This window comes from Alosa alosa, chromosome 6 (assembly GCF_017589495.1).
Source record: "Alosa alosa isolate M-15738 ecotype Scorff River chromosome 6, AALO_Geno_1.1, whole genome shotgun sequence".
NCBI lineage: Eukaryota > Metazoa > Chordata > Actinopteri > Clupeiformes > Clupeidae > Alosa > Alosa alosa.
In genome coordinates this window covers 8,510,144-8,528,722 of record NC_063194.1, presented here as the reverse complement: position 1 = coordinate 8,528,722, position 18,579 = coordinate 8,510,144, and the positions used below count along the sequence as shown (strand labels likewise).

The 18,579-nt window shown below is 45.6% G+C and overlaps 1 protein-coding gene across 7 annotated transcripts in view; it reads right to left on the bottom strand.

Annotated features, from left to right (window-relative positions):
* Positions 1–7,811: 7,811 nt before the first annotated feature.
* tnrc18 (trinucleotide repeat containing 18) overlaps positions 7,812–18,579 on the bottom strand; it is a 67,845-nt gene continuing 57,077 nt past the window's right edge. For all 7 annotated transcript variants that reach the window (XM_048246720.1, XM_048246723.1, XM_048246726.1 and 4 more), the window contains 8 exons: positions 16,041–16,116; positions 15,317–15,425; positions 14,546–14,662; positions 13,666–13,824; positions 11,740–13,319; positions 10,671–10,907; positions 10,353–10,427; positions 7,812–10,180 (listed from right to left, as the gene is read on the bottom strand). In XM_048246720.1, the coding sequence (XP_048102677.1) occupies positions 9,974–10,180; positions 10,353–10,427; positions 10,671–10,907; positions 11,740–13,319; positions 13,666–13,824; positions 14,546–14,662; positions 15,317–15,425; positions 16,041–16,116 (2,560 nt within the window). In that variant the 3' untranslated portion in view covers positions 7,812–9,973. The remainder of the gene's footprint in view (positions 10,181–10,352; positions 10,428–10,670; positions 10,908–11,739; positions 13,320–13,665; positions 13,825–14,545; positions 14,663–15,316; positions 15,426–16,040; positions 16,117–18,579) is intronic.

Here is an 18,579-nt window from a genome sequence, read left to right as displayed (position 1 = left end):
TGTGAGGGAGAGGAAAGGAGAGGAGGATGGTCATGCTGCTAATGTACCTAAGGATGTAGGATATTGGAACAACAAGGTAAATGGGTCTCCAGTGAGAAGTAAGGGGCCATTACACACGCATATACAGTATACTCTGTCTTTCTTTACACTCTCTATCTCTCCCTCTCTCTCTCTCTCTCTGTGTCTGTCTATTTCTATCATTCTCTGTCCTTTTCACATCTTCTCCCAGTGCGGTTTCACACCCTCAGATTGCCTTAATGACAGGGTGCTGATTGAACTTTCCCTCGAGGTCGCCATGTAAATTGGGACCTCTCCCCGATGGGCTCTCCAGGGCTCGGCAGTGCTGCACGAGAGACGTGATGAGAGGAGCGGTGGATGTGGTCAGTCACAACACAAGGCAGAGGCACTGTGCCTCGTGCCTGCTGTGGTCAGTGCCGAGGCCCCAGCCAATAAATCCTGGGGGTTCCTGACAGGCCGAGGAATATGGGCTGTGACAGAGTCCAGGCTTTGGGGGACCCCCTCGAAGTCGTGACAGGGAGGCCCCGCGGTGGCGCGGTGCAGCCCCGGCTGCCCTCATGGGGAAGCAATAAGGGACAGAAGGACGAAAAGTGGACCTGAAAGAATGCCAGAAAGCAAGCGAGGACCATGGGAGGGATGGAGAGGGAGGAGAGGGAGGGAGAGAGGAGAGAGAGAGAGAGAGAGAGAGAGAGAGAGTGGGTGGGCCACTCACTCCATCTTCCTGCGATTGCTTAAGCAAAATATCTCATGTTTTGGAGGAGCCCAGAGGGTCAAATAATGGTGTCGTCGGGAAAACAAGTCCCTCTCCGCCACACAGGCCATCATTTCAGCGTTAGAGCATTTTCAATCTCGCTTTGATGAGATGTATGCCTGCCAGAGAAGGCTTGTTTTGATCAGCAATCATTTTCATGGCCAATAAAAATCAGTGAAGTATGCACAGGTGTGAAATAGAAGGACACTGTGCAATGTAACAAGCCCAAAGAGAGCATTTCAAAATGGGGATGATGATGTCATGGTAAACTAGGACTTAAAATGGGTTCCTGTTTTGGTCATGAGATACAATACAATAGAGCTGCAAGTTTAGTCATAACATTGGTGCAATACATTTGCCTCAAATATTCACAGGTCCTGATGTCCATCTGCAAGATCTGAATAGCTAAAGCAGCACTGTAGAGATACCCAAGGAGAAGACGAGCACATCCACATCTGTTACACAGAACTATATGAGTGTCTAAAAAGGCCTTCGGCTAAATAAGATCCAGAGAGAATGAGAGGGAGTCAGAGAAAGAATGAGACCCATTAGAGTCAAACTACCAAAGAGAGAGAAAAATACCCAGTCTAGTATGGGAAGTAGAAGAATTCCACCCCCTTCCTCCACATCCTATCAGAGCGCAGAATTTAATTGTTCTGCGCTCCATTTCGTTAAACGTGCATTTCCACCTGTATAACTCCCGCATCATTTGTCAAGATGGACGTCCATGAATATTACATGGCTCCCCTTCTATTTCTGTATCATTAGCATAATGATGCAGCGGGCCGTAGTGCGAGGGCAGCTACGCTAAGATAGCACAGGGGAGCGAAGGGGGAGAAGCGAAACAAAGTCATCTGAACATGGCTACAAGAGAGTGTTTACCGGAGGTATTAATTGCTTTCATGAACATTGACGGTACTATGCCACTCCCCTTTAGAGAAACAGCATCACTCTTCAAATCAGCCCCTGGAAAAAAAAGTCTCACACACACACTCTTTCGCTCGCTCCATCTAATGTGAGTAGGTGCAGCGTGTATAAATATGTGCTTCCCCTGAGCAAATACATCTTGTTGGCTGATGTCGTTTTGCTACTCAGTGGGTGCTTTTGATTACCAGGGGCACATTACCCAGCTCAAGAGGCTTCTGCCGCACAGCACAGCTCCCACCTTATTTTGCATTCAAATGTAATTCCAGGATCATTTAGAGATGACACATCCAGAATCATTTTCAAATTGTATGGCGACCATGAATATTTACTTTTTTATTGGGAATGCTTCCCGACCAAAGCACAAGCATGAAAAATTCAAAGGCATTTTCCAAGGATTAGCCTATATTTTAGTGTGCATCCACACAAGGAGTGAGTCGCTTAAGGGGAGATGTAATTGGGCAACTTTACAGGGTGTTTCTCCGGGGATGAGCATGTTATAGGTGACTGTGGGTCCCTGCATGAGAGAATGGGGTGTTCAAAACCAGCGGCTCCTTGTGCTGTGGCCCTTTGGTATTAATGATTGGCGGTGACATGAAAGCTCTTCATGCCCAGGAGTGTTGGTGCGTTTGAACCTCTTCTGAGTCAGAGAATAACATCAAAGCACGCAAGTCAAACATATCTGTGGTGGTGCAAAATGGATTGCAACATGTCTTCAAAATGTACTGCACAACCTTTGCCAAGGAGAAGCTGTGCATTCCACCCAAATGAAATATTTTCAGCCTGTTTTAGTTCATTGCAAACAAAAGATGCCTTTGAGGACAAATGGTTCAATGTAGCCCTGCACAAACTGAATCTCAAAAATAGACACCCAATTCATCGCTGAGAGCCTCACAGTGAAACAGCTGTGTGAATCTATTTTAAAGGCATTATTATCTTATGACTGATCCTATATATTAATCGTAAATGTTCCTTAGTACTCATTTCTAATACGTGGATTTTATGATGGATGAAGTTGAGCTGAATAGGCAGGATACATTATGTCAGTAATAAAATTAAGAGGTGCTGCCATTAGATTAATTTATGCAAATGCTATTCCATCAAAAGAGAAAGAGAGAGAGACTTTATCAAATCTAATCTCATTGGGTTTTATATGCATTTAAAAAGTTGATTCAGCCGACAATGGAGAGAGAGCGCGAGAGAGACATTTGCTTGAGAACCTGAATCTGTAATCAAACGGCTACTAGTCTGAAGTGAGCGAACAAATATGCTCTTTCACATTCAGCAATTGGGCTCTTTTTGACAAGGACTGTTCTGTCAAGCTAGTCACACAAAGGCCTGGTCATTTTGTAAACACTTCTGCACTCTCTCTCTCTCTACTTGTGCCTGGGGTAAGTCTGATGGGGTGTATTAAATTGTGTACATTGACACAAGAAGCTTGTTTGGCAACCATTTGGCAGGGGGATGATTGATTTTCACCTCAAGGTGCAATTAATGGGGAAGGAGGGGGGTCATGATGGCAAACATGATTCCTGTGGTCAGCTGAATAGCAGAATGAATTTCCCCTTTATCCTTAATAAGCTGGCCAAGGTAGGTTTTTGAGGAAAGCTACACAAAATCCCAAAGAAACTCAGACCAATCACTCAACATTCTAATCAAGAAATAAGTACAGCTTCTGTGACCTAGAGAGGGTCCAAAAAATAATTGCACACAGTTCAGTATGAATAGCTTTGTTGTTTCTTTTTAAAAACATAACAGATAAAACGTTGTCCCTGAAACTATTCATATTCGACGAAACCTAAGTCTGACCTCATCATTTCCCATGATTCACATCTGCAAGAATGTCCTTCCTAACCTCCAGCCCTGGCTGCTTGGCAACCTACAGGCAAAAATATGACCATGATTTATGTGTGTGTGTGTGTGTGTGTGTATCGCCATCCATCTGAATGGTTGTATAACAGCTAATACAGAGCATAGAGCAGACCAGAATTAATAATGCTTATGGAACAAATGGCCTTGGTCTGTCTGTTATTGTACTCTAAATTCTCTTTAGAACACAAAAAGTCATTTATATAGTCCATCCGCCTGATGTATAGACCCAAAACAATATAAAAGCAAATGGAACACCACTTTTCATTCATCTTAGACAGATTGCATTTGGAGAAATTATGGTCCTAACACCAACGACATAATGTTGTTCTATCATATTATGTGACTTCACTGGCATTCTGAAGTAATGATGGATGTGTTCAAAGATGCTTCCTCGGCCTACTGCTCAAACACGTGTACGTCTCTCCCTTCCATTTTGGTTCCGCCTCTCAGGCTGGCTGAATTGCACCACTACTTCAATACTCATTACCTGTGGAGCACTAGGACCCAGGGCATTCCTCTTCACTCTCTTTAATGTGTTGTGAGAGGGTAGTTACATGGCCAATGACAGGTGCTATAAAAACCTCATCAGTTGTAATAACACCCGTCCCTACAGGCTTGTAGAGTTTACCTGCAAGGGTACACCAGCTATCTACACACAGCTCTTTTTGTGCGTCATGGGTCATCACCAGAGAGAAACAGCCCCTTCTATTTCCCTGAATTGGGAGGTGGTGTGTTTTCTGGGAAATTACTAGTTAGTTTCACTAGATTGTGCCTAGAGCAGCATTAGAGCTTTGCATAGCCGTCTCGAAGGAAACCATGAACCCTTCAATAGTCCCGCAACACAACATGTGACTTACGTTGAGTCTTTGTGGAATGTATGAAGGGGTTGTTGTACAAACTGATGACACAATGTTATTTGTAAGAAAAAACCTTAGATTAAACTGTGATTGGGGTGAACCATGTAAGACAGATTCATGATAACAGTAAAGAGAAAAATGTGAAACCAGCAGACAGATATAGTGTTTTATCTGTTTATTGTTGAACTAGAAAATATTGAAAAGAATCTAAAAGAAAAACACAGATAAAACTGGATGCAGCTGTTAAAAAACAATTATGTGAACTACACACAGGTAAAACAGCCATAGTTTATGTATGTTTTCAGATTTTTAAAAAAATTATTCTTTCCTTTTTTTTTACAAGATTAAATGTGTGTACAAAGTATATTCATAGTTGTCTCCCCCTCTCACATTAAGGACCATTTACAAAACCTTGATGCTTTTTAAAATGTCAAAATAATCTTTTTTTTCTTTTAAATTTGTAACAGGACCTAACTGATGCAGAGGGACTAGCAAAGACCAGTGAAGGACCAGCCTCCAGACTGCATCCTCCTCGCTTACACTCGCTCTTCTCCTCCCACACACATTAACACTTTCTATCCATCACTAGCAGCTACCTCACAGAAACCAATTTCAGCAGTATTGCACATAAAGCATGTAGGACAATTGTTCTGAGAGGGGGATATGATCACCAAAAGAAATAAAAAATTAACAGGACCTCAATAAAAAAAGGAAAAGAACATAAGGAAGTAAGAGAAACAGAGCGGACTTGAATCCCCAATATAAATAAAACACCATTCAGAGAGTGACAAACGAGTTCTCCACTAGAAATACCGGTGAGTGTCTCTCATAAGCCAGTGCATAAACATTAACGCTGCCATCCATTGACTATAATATTAAACCTGCACTCTGCCTTTATATGGGAGTTTACTATATATATATATATATATATATATATATATATATATATATATATATATATATATATATATATATATATATACACATACACACATAGGTCTGGGCATGACACAGGACCGGCATGAGAATGTTAAGATGATCGTGACATTTAGTGTATCGTCCACCAGCTAGACTCCGTTCATTCGATATGTGTTCTTGTTTCAGGGGGATTCAGTGTTATCAGTCAAGGCCAGTCTGAGGGGGGCCATTATGCCATGCCCATAACCCTAATGGCCAGCAGAGGTCGCTGTTTCACACTCATGGTAAAGGTTATATTGGGCCTGGGTGAGGGTCTAGAGAAAATGAGTGGCCCAGATAAGTGTTTATCACCAAAGTGACTACAACTGTGAAAGGGCAAAACAGGCAAAATACATATTTGTGATTGCTTTGATTGTTCTGCTCATCATTGCTTTAGCTTACACATGTGCATACAAAAATGTGTCAAAAAGTGCTTTTCGTCAACTCAACTCAGTAAACTTTTTTTCCGGAGGGGCACACACTATACATCAAACAGTTCAATATACACAAATACCTTGTGAAAACCCAACTTGGACACAAAGTTTAAATGGTGTTAGATAATGGGAATTTGATTGCCGTGGCATTAGATTCTGAATTGATGGGTTATTTGGCACCATTCAAGGCGGCTTTGGGTCCATTTCACAAGACTTAAAAATGTACCAAGCCAGTTGTACAGAAAGAATATGTATACTATATACTCTACATCAAAACAACATATAACGCTTAACATGTTCAAGAAACATGTTAAAACCTATTGAATATCAACAAGGAATCATCTCTTTAAGAGAGACTGGGCAACCAGCATGTGAAACAAGTGTAAAAGATATTTCAGACTCCTTAACTCATATCTACCTACACACTCTACATACATATAGTGTCAACCTATTTCTACAATATAAAGTTTAGAAATACTGAGGATGATGGCACCAGCTCCAGTTACTGGACTGCATGTAACTAGTGTCAATTCCCTTTTTGCCTTCTCTCTAAACAAACTCTAAACAAATAATAATAATAAAAAAAAGAAAAAGGAAAAATGTGAAAAATCAATTGGATATGTATGGCAACAGTTTTAAGGGCAGGGTTGACATTCAAAGCACAACATTCAGTGATGATGAAAGAGAATATGTGACCTCCACGCTTACAAAAACAGTGAAAGCAGTATGGGGGAATTCAGACGGACCAGACGTGATCAATGGGAAGTGTGAAATGCTCAATTTTACAGGGAGGTAGCAAAGAATGTGGCATTGGAGATGTTTGGCTACAGAAAGTCATGCTAAACTATGACTATGGCTGATGTTTACAAACAAAAGGTAAACAAACAGATATAAAAACAAAATGTAGCCTCTTAATTAAGCTAGAACCAGTTCTGCATATCATCTTTGAGAAAATGGCAGCCATCTTATTATTTTTGGAAAACCATCGTGCTATTGGGTTTTGTACATTTCAATCAGAAACAAAAAAAAAACATTATTCACCAGGCACATTTACATGAAACATACCCAATTTTAACTGGACATATAGTATTACAAAAAAAAAAAATCAACATTCAACTTCCTCTTTTCCACTACTAGAACATTAGGCACAAATATGCAATGGATTACTTAGGAAATAAACCAGAACAATCAACATAGTTTAGAAAATAAAGAGCTCTCCATGCTGAGAAAAAGTATTTGACATCGGACCCCCCTCCCCCCCCAACAAAAAAAAAAACATCAAAAATACATTTGATTGGTCTTGACTAGTTAAGCAGCAAATAAATAGCCTGGTCCTTACAGCATTCAAGGGCCTATGGTGATGAATGGCCAGTTCTTTGGAATACAATATTAAAATCGATGGGCACTATTCACAATGAGCAACATTCAACAACATATTTTAAAAACACTGCACAGTCGCCAACAGGGACCAAGGTTAAGGCTAGTAAGAGCACCACACAAATGCACAGACCAGAATAAGCTTAGTTGCCGTGGTGAAAATGGATAGAAAATGGATAGAAGTGCTGTTGAATGTGCACAGGTGAAAGAAAAAAAGAAAAAACGCCAGAAGCTTCTAGACTTACACTCACACAGCCACTATCGTGCCACTGATTTGTTTTTTCTGTTCTTTGTTCATGTCATAAGAGCCATGTCAGTTATCGCAAAGTGCTTCTATGAATACAACGTAATTGCTTTCTTTTGTTTGCTTGAGAAGGAACAAAGAAGGGAACAAAGGGTAAAAACACTCAACCAAACAAGCAAAGAGAAGCCAGAGGAAATGAGAAATTATGTACAACCCTTCAGCTGGGGCCAGGAGGCCTCGGTAACAAGAACATTACATACTGTACGTAGGTGCCTAATCTGGTGTCTCTCTGGGTGAAAAAGCCTCCCTGACTTGAGTCCACGATGGACATCAGCTGCGACATCCAATATCCTATCGCATCACACCTGCACTGGGATTGTCAAGGGAAGGCTGTCTTACACAAGGCCAAGGGAAGAGCTTAAGTGCTTTCTGTTGTAAAACTGCAGTACTGTCAACTAGAGTAGGTGCTGAATACTGACTCTACAAACCCATTGTGTTTCAGTTGTAGCCATAAAGTTACACGTATGCAATACTACAACATGTCCAAAGTCCTGTAGTGGGCAGCTGAGTTTAGCTACAGTAACATCTTACCCTAAAACTCAGCGTTCCTGATTTCTTTTATTTCGCTCTCATTTTAGAATTTTGTTCACAGTTTATTAAAGCTTTTTTCATCTTTTACTTTTTTAAAAAATTTAATTTCACATAAATCTATGGTACATGAAAATAAAACGTGTTTTGTCTACATATATTCTATATATAGTACACACACTGCTATATATATATATATATATATATATTATACTATATATAGCAGTGTGTGTATGTGAGTATTTACAGACAAAATGTATACAAGCTTCGCTGAGATCCCTTCTGCTTCTGAACAGCACGATGCGGACTCGTCCAAGAGAAGCGTTCTGTCTTGCGAACTCCAGGAAACGCTTGTGTAAATGTTGTGTATAGATCTCTTGGGCAGCTCGTAGGAAAATTGACTCACACTTTCCAGTGAATAAACAGCGTGGCGAGGAGCACCAGCCAAATCTCGAGCAGACGGCTTGAACTTCAAGGTCCTGTGCGTGGGTCTTATGTTGGGAGGAAAGACATAGAGGGAGCGTGATGGAAGAGAGAGAGAGAGGGGTATCTATCTTAAATCCTCCTCCATTCCCCTCCTTTCTTTTTTCTCCTGTCTCCTTTCAAAATGGCGTTGCCATCTCATTGGACAATCTGGAGCATTAGCACAGATCCAAGTCGCGGTGGACTGTAGTCTCTCGTCTGACTGCGGACAGTGGTGTGTCTGTCCAGTCCCATTATGTCACACACGCACACACACACACACACACACCCTGCCTCCTCGGGAATTTCCGCCATGGCGTCACAGAGAGGTCACCGGACAACATGGAGGCCTGGGTAAAGATGTCATGTCTGTCTTCCGATGGCTGACCGGAGAACCGCGCGTGATGAGGCTTGTCAGCTTGGATCACGCTCTCTACAGGCTGCTCCCCGAGCACCCGGATGTGTGTGGGCGGCCAAACACCCCTCCACCAGCATCACCGCCGCCGTCCACACGCATGTCTGTGCCACCCATGGCCCTGGAGAGCGTGTCCCATGGGAGTAGTGTCACCTCCATTTTGAGTCGTGCTGGTGATGTTTGGAGACATAGGAGGACTCAGCTGTGCAGATGCAGTTGACCTTGAAGATGTCGTTCCCCACGCACTCTCTCCATCTCGATGTCAACGTCACGTCTGCGTGCACACACACTCTCTCTATCTCGATGTCAACGACACATCTGCGTGCACACACACTCACACTTTTCCTTCTTCCCTTCCCCAAAATGACAAACGGAAAAGACTCTCCCAAAGGCTGAACGGCTTTTCTTTCTTTCATTGTCCTTGTTAGATACTCCAAGTCTGAACAGAAACGGATTGTGCTCCATTAAACGGGGTTAAAAATATCCTCCCAATTAGTTCTCCCGAGCCCCTCCCTGGGCCTGGGTTCAATACAGACACATTGTGAGCTGCCACTGACTCCAAAACGAAGTGTAATGGAAGTCTTTTTGAAAACATAAAAAATAAAGTCTGAAGGCATCCAATTTGGGCGAAAGCCACCAGTCAAATCCAGTGAAATAATTTCCGGTGTCCTCGCTCAACGCTCCACAGAAGGCAGTACACGAACACCTTTCTATTGTCTCTCTCGTCAATGTCGTTCACACACTATTGCTCACCAAGCTCTACGCAGATCAGGGAGGGGGATTGAAAAGTAATGTGTCTGTTAAAGCACCTGCTCAGCCCTTGTAAAAGATCTGTGTACATTTCCCGCCCGTTCCACGCTGCTGCTGTGAGCTGTACGGGGGTTTGAGCACAGAGAGAGAGAGAGAGAGAGAGAGAGAGAGAGAGAGAGAGAGAGAGAGAGAGAGAGAGAGAGAGAGAGAGAGAGAGAGAGAGAGAGAGAGAGAGAGTGAGTGGCCCGGGTCAGACAGAACGAAAGAGTCACGTCAGAGAGAGAGAGAGAGAGAGAGAGAGAGAGACGGATCAATAGCCAAGGCTCAGCAGATGACGGGCACGCCGTCCGTGTTGAAGATCATGCCGGTGGTAGGCTCGTAGGTGCCCGCCAGGTAATACAGGTCCTCACTGTCCTGGTATTTCTTGGTCTTGATCATCTGCTCGTACTGCTCCAGGCTGACCACAAGACACTTGTGGGAGATGGTCTGCACGTCGTTCTCATCAATGTGTGAGGACTGGTAGAGTGCTCGCTGTGAGGGAGAGAAAAAACAACAACGTAGGGTTAGAGATCTCTCTATAGTACAAAGAAACATGTTTGTGGGAGAGTGTGTGAGCCTAAGAGTGCATGCTTGTGAGAGCAAGTGTGTGTATATGTGCTATTGTGCAAGTGCGAGATGGACACTACAAGGGCAGAATTCTCACCTCCATGAAGTCTTTCCTTTGGTTGGATACCTGCAGAGCTGGGGGAAGGCTCCTTCCAGACATCTGATCCCAGTTCTGTCAAGAGAAGTTAACAGGGGCCTGAGCAGGCAACGACAGATGCGCAGTGCACACAGGCTACTGGGAAACAGTGACATCGGCATGCTCCGAGGACATGCACTGAATAACTCAGAGTCAGAACCCATACAGTGAGACCTCACTCCTTACTCGCACTGAATTCTAAACACACACACAGACACACACACACATAAAAGATATGTCAAAAATATGACAAAAAAATAAATTAAATCAAAAGCTAACCTTCTTGTCGTTGAGCTTCTTGCCAGGGTTGGTCTCTTCGGGGTGGTAGAACCATTTGACGCGGACCACCATGTTGTTGCCCCAGGACTCCCACATGCTCTGGATGTGTCCGATGAAGGGCAGGTTGGGCCTGCCGGCCGAGAGGAACACGGCGCAGTCACCGATGCGGATCATTTCCTTGCCGCGCACTATCGCCTTGTAGAACAGCTTCTTTGCTTTCCCCTTCATTCCACGCCTCTGCAGAGACAAAGACAACCATGAGCACTGAGGCCTATGACAAATCTACAGGGAAGCATCACATCGGATTTTCTTTGCCAATATTAAATATGCCGATCCGTTCAAATATGAACATGTTCTTCTGCACAAATATAGGTCCTATAGGTCCTTCTCATGGTGTTACATTAACAAATTATTATTAAATTAGCCCTAGGCACACTTAAAGGAACACGTCACCGTTTTATGAAATTGGGTTATTCACAGTCTCCCCTAGCGTAAGATAAGTGAGCAAAAACATTTTTGTCTCTTTTTGCGGGCATGCATTGTCTTAGTCCGGCAGCGCCCCCGCTAGCTTAGCTTAGCATAATGAGTGGAATCTCTCGTCGCCAGATAGCATGTCGTGAGTAAAAGTGAGCCAACAAAAACAAAAAATCCCTAATTACTTGCGTATTCGCAATGACTGCACTTTGCCCATCATTCCAATTAGTGGCCAAAGCCTCTCCTGTACTGGGATGAATCTGTTTGTCTCGTGATGTAGTGTAGGAGCGTATACTTCATGTAAATCACAATTAAAAATACCCTCAAAAGCCGAATTACATTTTTATTTTGACATCAAGTCACGGGCCGGAATTGGGGCGGACCCGGCCCGGAAGTTGCCCGCGGGCCGGGAGTTTGAGACCCTTAATGTAGATACAGACATAAAATATTTCCCATTTCCTTTTTACTCTAAACGTATTCTCTAATATATGCTAGCTGTGGGTGCAGGTATATGATAATGTTCCCCTTCACCTTTACCTAAAAGTTCTTTCCGCTCAGTCGATGGTGGGATAAAGATATGTGAATGGCCTCTCACCTGAGTAGGCTTCCCAAACCACTTCCAGAGCTGGCGGGCCGGCAGGAAGGCGGAGATCTTGGGCCGGTTCTCCACCGAGGGCAGCCTCTGGCGCTTGGCCAGCTCCTTGGTGGTGGGCAGGTGGATGCCTTCCCGCCTCTTGGGCCGGCCGCTCCCCTGCTGCTTGAGCTTCTGGGACTTTGGCTCCTTCTGTTTCTGCTGCTGCTGAGGCAACTGGGCCTGACCCCTCTGCTCCTGTTTCCGGACCTTGGTGGTCTGGGCCTGGGCCTCCTCGGCCGGCACCTCCTGCTTCTCCTCCTCCTCCTCTTCGTCGTCCTCCTCCTCCTGGGGGGCCACTTCCATGGCCGTGGTCGGGGAGGCCTGAGGGATGGCCGCTGCTTCCTCGTCAGAGCTGCATGACTCCTCCTCTTCTTCCTCCTCCTCCTCTTCATCATCGGTGGTGGACGAGGTGGAGGACGAGGAGGAAGAGTTGGAGCCGGCGGAGGACGAGGAGCTGCTGCTGGACGAACTGGACGAGTTGGAGGTGTTGGACGAGATGGGGCTGGAGGCCCTTGAGCTGTTGGAGCTGGTGTCCTGCTTCGCAGCAGCGGTGGCGGTCACCTTCGACACCACCTTATCCTTCTTGGTGGCAGCAGTGGCGACGGCGGCAGCGGCGGTGGCTGGGGACCGCTCGTCTTCGGGCTCAGACTCCGAGCTGCTGCTGCTGCTGCTGCTGCTACTGCTGGCAGACTCCTCTTCGTCCACGCCTGCTTTCGCCACCTCTCCAGAGCCCTTGACTTTAACCAGGCCATCGCTGCCACAGCTCACTTTTCGGACTCCGTAGCTGGACCCACCCTCTACCTTTGGCGCTTCGGCTTCAGGTGTGGTCTTGAGCTTGCTGTTGTTTTTCTCACCGGTGTTAATGGTAGTGGAGAGAGCTGGGGAGGAGGTGGTGGATGTGTTGTTTGGGATGTTGTTGTTATTGTTATTGCTTGTGGCGCTGGTGACTGTGGTGTAGCCCACCCCGAGAACAGCCTTGTTCTCCCTTTTGGATAGATTCTGCTCCTCCATCAACATCAGCGCCTTGGTCTTCTTGGTCTTGGGTGACATGACCCCCTCGTGGTCCAGCTTGATGAGGATCTCGGCCTGCGGCTGCTTCCTCTGGGCCTTAGTGCCGAAAGGTGCCGGCTCTGCCAGCTCCTCACTCTTCCTCAGACGCTTCGCCGGCTTCGCCTTCCCGATGCTGCTGCCGCCACCCACGGCGCCAGCCTCTTTCCCGGACATGAAAACGGCCAGGGAAGTGGACGGGTCGTTGTAGAGGTCAACGGAGAGGACTTTCCCGTAGATCGGCGTGTTGTAGACCGACTGTGGCGGACGCGCCTTGGCCAGGGGCTTGACTCCTGCCGGCTTCTTCTGGCTCTCGCCTGGCTGTGCCGAGATGGCGGACGCCGTGCTGGCGACACTACCGCTTCCTGGCTGGCTCTTCCTACCGGGCCGGGGACAGGGTCCAGGACGCGGGGCCGCCAGAACCTTCTCCTTGGCCGGCGGAGGGGCTGGTACGTCAGCAGGCTTTTCATGCTCCTTTGGAGCCACTTCAGGATCTGGAAATGGAACACACAGATAGCGTTTAAGCTTTTTTTTTCTTTCTTTAATACGACGCAGTGGAAAAAAAGGGGCCTAAATGAAATGCACTAAAAGGCAACCATCCCTCTTCCTCTGGCATACAATGTTTCACTCCCCAAACGGAAAATTATTTAATATCTATTAAATCAAAACCTATTCACATTTGGCTTCCCAGGGCAACTACAAGAATGTCAGCATGTACAGCTGTTGGTTTTTCCAGCATCATGGAGAGCTCTGAACATCTTGATTCTAGTATCAATTTCAATTGAACTGCTCTAGTACTGCTCCAGTAAGGCGTTGCTGTTGAAACAGAATCTGAATTACCAGGCTTGGGCTTGGGCTTTCTCCCTCGGCCGCGGCTCTTCGGGACGGTTTCCTCCGAGGGCTTGAGGCCAGTTTCTTCACTTTCCGGAATGTCCTTGCTCATCTTCCGACCACGTCGCTTAGTGCAGGCCACTAGTAAAGCCGGGGACGGCTCCGCACCTGAGATGAGAGTAACGCCATCAGACACAGAGGGCCTAACCACACGGAGATGGAATACTGCTCACTATAAAAGCATTTAAGCCAAAATATCACTTGGCAAAGCTAGAATCCATAGCCCTGACATAGTAATGCTACCCACTCCAGTAAAAAAAACACACTCTTTCCCAAAGCCTAATACAAATCTGTTATATGTAGAAAAGTACTTAAATGCAACTTATTTTCGGATACAAATGTAAAAATAGAACAAGGTATTGAAGTGAACAAAATGATCTTCAATGTCAAACCTAAAAGACAGAAAACACACCATATTTGGTTGTGGAAAAACTAACCACACAAGTGCTGGCATCATAATATCTGTGGTTGAAGTCACAAATCACAGCAAATTCCCATAACTACAGGCACAGAGGAACAAGTATTCGTGTTTAAATTAGCAAGCCACAAATCTTAGAACTGTACTCCACTGTAGAAAAATTCCCTCCACTGAATCCATCCCTAAGCTTCAGTAATCAAAAGAGGGCAAAAAGTACACTGAAGTACATCCAAATAAAGCACATGTGCAAAGTACACACTGCTTTTACTTTGCCATCCTTGGTGAGGTTACAGCCATTAATCTTCAGTAATGTTTCATTTTTAGCTATTCAGCATTCATATTTGTCCCCCCGCCCATCCTTTGTAGGGTCGTTAAGTTTGTCCTTGACGGCATGCTGTCCAGGATACTTACACTGGATCTTGTAATCGGGGGGAAGCAGCCGGATGTGTGACAGGGGAATTCGGCCTGTGTCTCCGTCATCGAACTCCACTGTTATCAGGTCGTCTGCTTCGTCCATGTCAGAAGTCCCTGGAGGCAGATAATGGGAGCGCGATTGATGTACAAGCAACGTCCAGAGCATGTATGTGCATCTCTGCTGAGGTGCTCCCACGCTAAACAGAAACCGCCTTCATGGGCAGGAAGGTAAATCTGCGAGACGCCGAAGGAAAGTAATGGCTTTTTCTGCGGCTGGGGATGGATGACTGAGGACCACGGAGTTTAGACATAGGGACTCTTTATCCACCCTGGCAAGACAAGAGTGGGGAAGCTGCTAGCGGTGGCCTTCCCCCCACTAAGAGAGCTTTTGACAGGGCTCCAACCGACTCCCCTGCGTCGGAGGGAGGGAAAATAAATAAAAATAAAAAAGCGAGTCCCGCATGAAACTAACCACATCATCATCATCATCATCATCATAGGCCACTGGGCTCACTCTTTACTTGGCAATACTTCTAGGTCTTTGCTAAAAGCTTTAGATTATGGGCAAATTAAAAGCCCTGCCCGGAGGAAAACAAATGTTCCTTCCACATTGAAAGTCAGCATTGAAGTTTAACGGCCTTAATTCCACACTGGCTTGCATTAAGAGAGGTTTCGCTTGGTCAAACGCGGACCAAGCCTCATACATAATTTGGAAGTGGTGCTTAGCTTGAAGCGGCGCATTGAGGGTCGGGAGGAAATGGGCCTTACCTTGAACAACGGTGCCAGGGTACAGGCAGCGGTACTGCTGGCTCCAGTGAGCGGCGATCCGGGTCCCCGGGGGCAGGTAGCGCACAGATGGGGGCTTCACGTCGATAATCTGGAGCCCGGAAAAGAAGACAACCCCCAACAGAGATTCCGTTAGTCAACAGGATATTGTTATAAACTAATGTCCTAGACCCAAAAAAAAGTCTAATTATCCGTTCGGCTGACTATAAAGGAATTAAAAAGCTAAATATAGAGGAAATTGGCATCTGTGTCCCTTCTGACTAGAGACGGACTTTCAAGGGACTTCTTTACTTGTAATCTACCCATAAGAGACCGGGGAAATTAAGAGTTGACTTTGGCAGACTGAGGCTTCCTACGGCACATTAACAGAGTGGCCGAACTACCGCTAACTGCCTAAATCAACAACTTTCAAAAGAAGGGAAAAAAACCTAGCAAAGCAAAAACATGCTTGACTCAACACAGCAGTCTAAAGTGCAATAGAGGCAGTATGTTCAAGTGCACCCAGGGCCTGTTAGCAGAGAGGAGCAACAGTGCAGACTTCAGAGAGAGAGAGAGAGAGAGAGAGAGAGAGAGATGGAGAGAGGAAGGGAGAGAGGGGAAGGAAAGACGGGGGCTTGCTCTGTGGCAAGTCCGCATGGTCAGAGTCTGTGGCTGAACAACCAAGATGGTGTTTAAGAGCAAATGAGCACAAGGATGCAACACTCACCGCCTCTTGTAGAAGCTGTTCCAGGCAGTAGATGTGAGGCCTGTTCCCCCTCTCTCCCTCCACCACCACACTGTATCTGGGACACACAAACACACACACACATAAATAATACACAAAACTAAACCATACGTCTCTGCTACTGCAGACAAAAGATGTACTCCACTGCCACCAGCGTAAATTAGAGTAAAAAAATAAGAACCAGGAACCCGGAGGTGGCAGGGGAGTTAGGAGCATAATTGCATGCCTTAGAGAGCACTCTCTCTCTCCTCCATGTTTGAAGGGTAGAGAGGGATAACCTGGGCCCTGTTAAGCCGGCCTGAGGAGTTGAGGGAGGACAGAGCGATGGCTTTGAACAGCCCTTTAGGAGGGGGAATGCTCAAAGGAGACAGAATCTTGCAGCAAGCTGCACTCTTACAATGCGCTCATCCCCCAAGAGAACCGGATTTGGAGCAGCACTCTCCTGTTTCCAAAAAACACACCAGCTGATAAGTTCATGTGCTCTGATGACAGCTTTATTGCTTTGATTGTCATGGGAGAGAGGCTGGAGGCTCGGTGACAAGAGACGCTCTCTACTCTGGTCATGACATGTCGTATCATAGAAACTGGTCCTGAGTCTGTTTTTTTGTCCCCGCTTTAGTATCTTCACTGAAATAAATATTGTTTCATCTGGAAGAGATGGTGGAAATAACCTGGAACTTTCTGGAATGGAGTTTTCTGCTTGACCTTTCCACTCTCATGTCCATGGAATATCTTTGTGGTTACCAAGCAGCAAAAGAGAGAGAGAGGTTGGTTCTATATTAAGGCGAGCCTCCATTTTTCTTCCCCAAAAGTAATGTGTCCAGGCATATTAATAAGCTCCGTCTTTGAGAGTCATTATGCCTAGGCGGACGTCTATGTTAATGTGTTTTTAGGCAAAAGAAAGGGAAATGGTGTCTCAGAGCTGGAGTGTGTGGGATGGGCCTGGAGCGGCAAACAAACAACCTGCTCTCTCAACCCCCATCCCCAATCACACACAGAGACACACACACACACACACACACACACACACACACACACACACACACACACACACATTAATCCTGCAAATGGTATACAGTAGGGGGAGTATGAGTGTGTGAGTTAGAGGAGAGAGAGCGAGAGAAAGAGACAAGAGAGCGTCAGTGAGTGAGTGAGTGAGTGTGTGTGTGTGTGTGTGTGTGTGTGTGTGTGTCTGTGCCCTCTACCAGAGAAAGCCCCTGAGGGCAGCCGTGTGACCCATTTCATCTGGATTCATGAATGGGGTGCTGCAGCTAAAGCACAGACCCAAGCATAGCTGTCAAGCTTGTCTGTCACTCAGTGGCAGGCCCATTACTGTGATGCTGGTTGCTGAGGCTATAGCTTGTGTGTGTGTGTGTGTGTGTGTGTGTGAGATTTAAGCCTCCCCCCGTCCATACACACACCTTAACACTTCCTCATCTAGCGCCACCAGCAGCAGTAACCCCCTTCCCTCCTTTATTTGCCCGGGGGTGCAGATGCCTGCTGGGAGCAGGGCGCTTGGCAGAGCTGCAGCTTCTGGTTAAATTCAGGCCAGCTTTTCCCAGGAGGGTAAACAGACACAACCGTGTGTTCTTAGGCAGCCACCACCACCACGCCCCAGCAAGAAGCCCAATCAGAGCTCAACACACTGGGCTAGTCCAGTCAGAGCTAATGCTACTTGAAAGGGATGAGTACATTAACCAAGTAACTTTAGAGCAAGACAAGCTAACACACTTTCTGTAATGTGGTTGTTTTCGCGTTCTTTATCCGCTGTGGTAAACATCTGCCACACTAAAACCCAGAGTGTAAATTGTGTCTAGCGCCCCCTCCCAAAAAGGCTGTAGCTACATTGTTATTCACTGTACTTAGCAATTCAAATGACCTTAGAAATAAGACTGCTGGTTTTAAAAAAATGCAGCTGCATAAATTGGTGATAAAAATGCTGAGCCCTTTTGAGAGAGAGAGAGAGAGAGAGAGAGAGAGAGAAAGAAAGAAACATTAGAATGTGCTGCTTCTGCAATGCACAGCAGTTTCGCCAACACAAAAGAATCTTTGATTACATGCAAAATTGAGGTACATTTGTAAAAAGAGAAAGAGGGAGGGAGAAAAGAAAGAGAAAAGAGAGTTAGTGTGAGTGAGTGAGAGAGAGAGAAAGTGAGAGGGGCACAAGAGAGAAAGAGGAGGAGAAATTAGGTGTTTTCACAAGAAGAAGGGAAGGGAAGGAAAAAAAAAAAAACCTGTGCTCCCAATCTCAATTAAGAAGGGACTACATAAATAAAAAATGGAAGTGCACTGAGGGGAGAAGAGAAAAAGCTTCAAATGATTTTCCCATTACCCATAAATAATGGGCCCCCTCCATTAGTATGCCCTTCACGTATCACACATGACAATGGGCCTTAGCCAGAGGTCCCTTTTCTTAGCCTTCCACACAAACACTGGGAGGGGAGAGAGAATGAGGACTTCCTCAACCGTTCCCAGGATTCCACTTGCTTTCATTTTGGCCCACTGGCTACTTTAAATCACT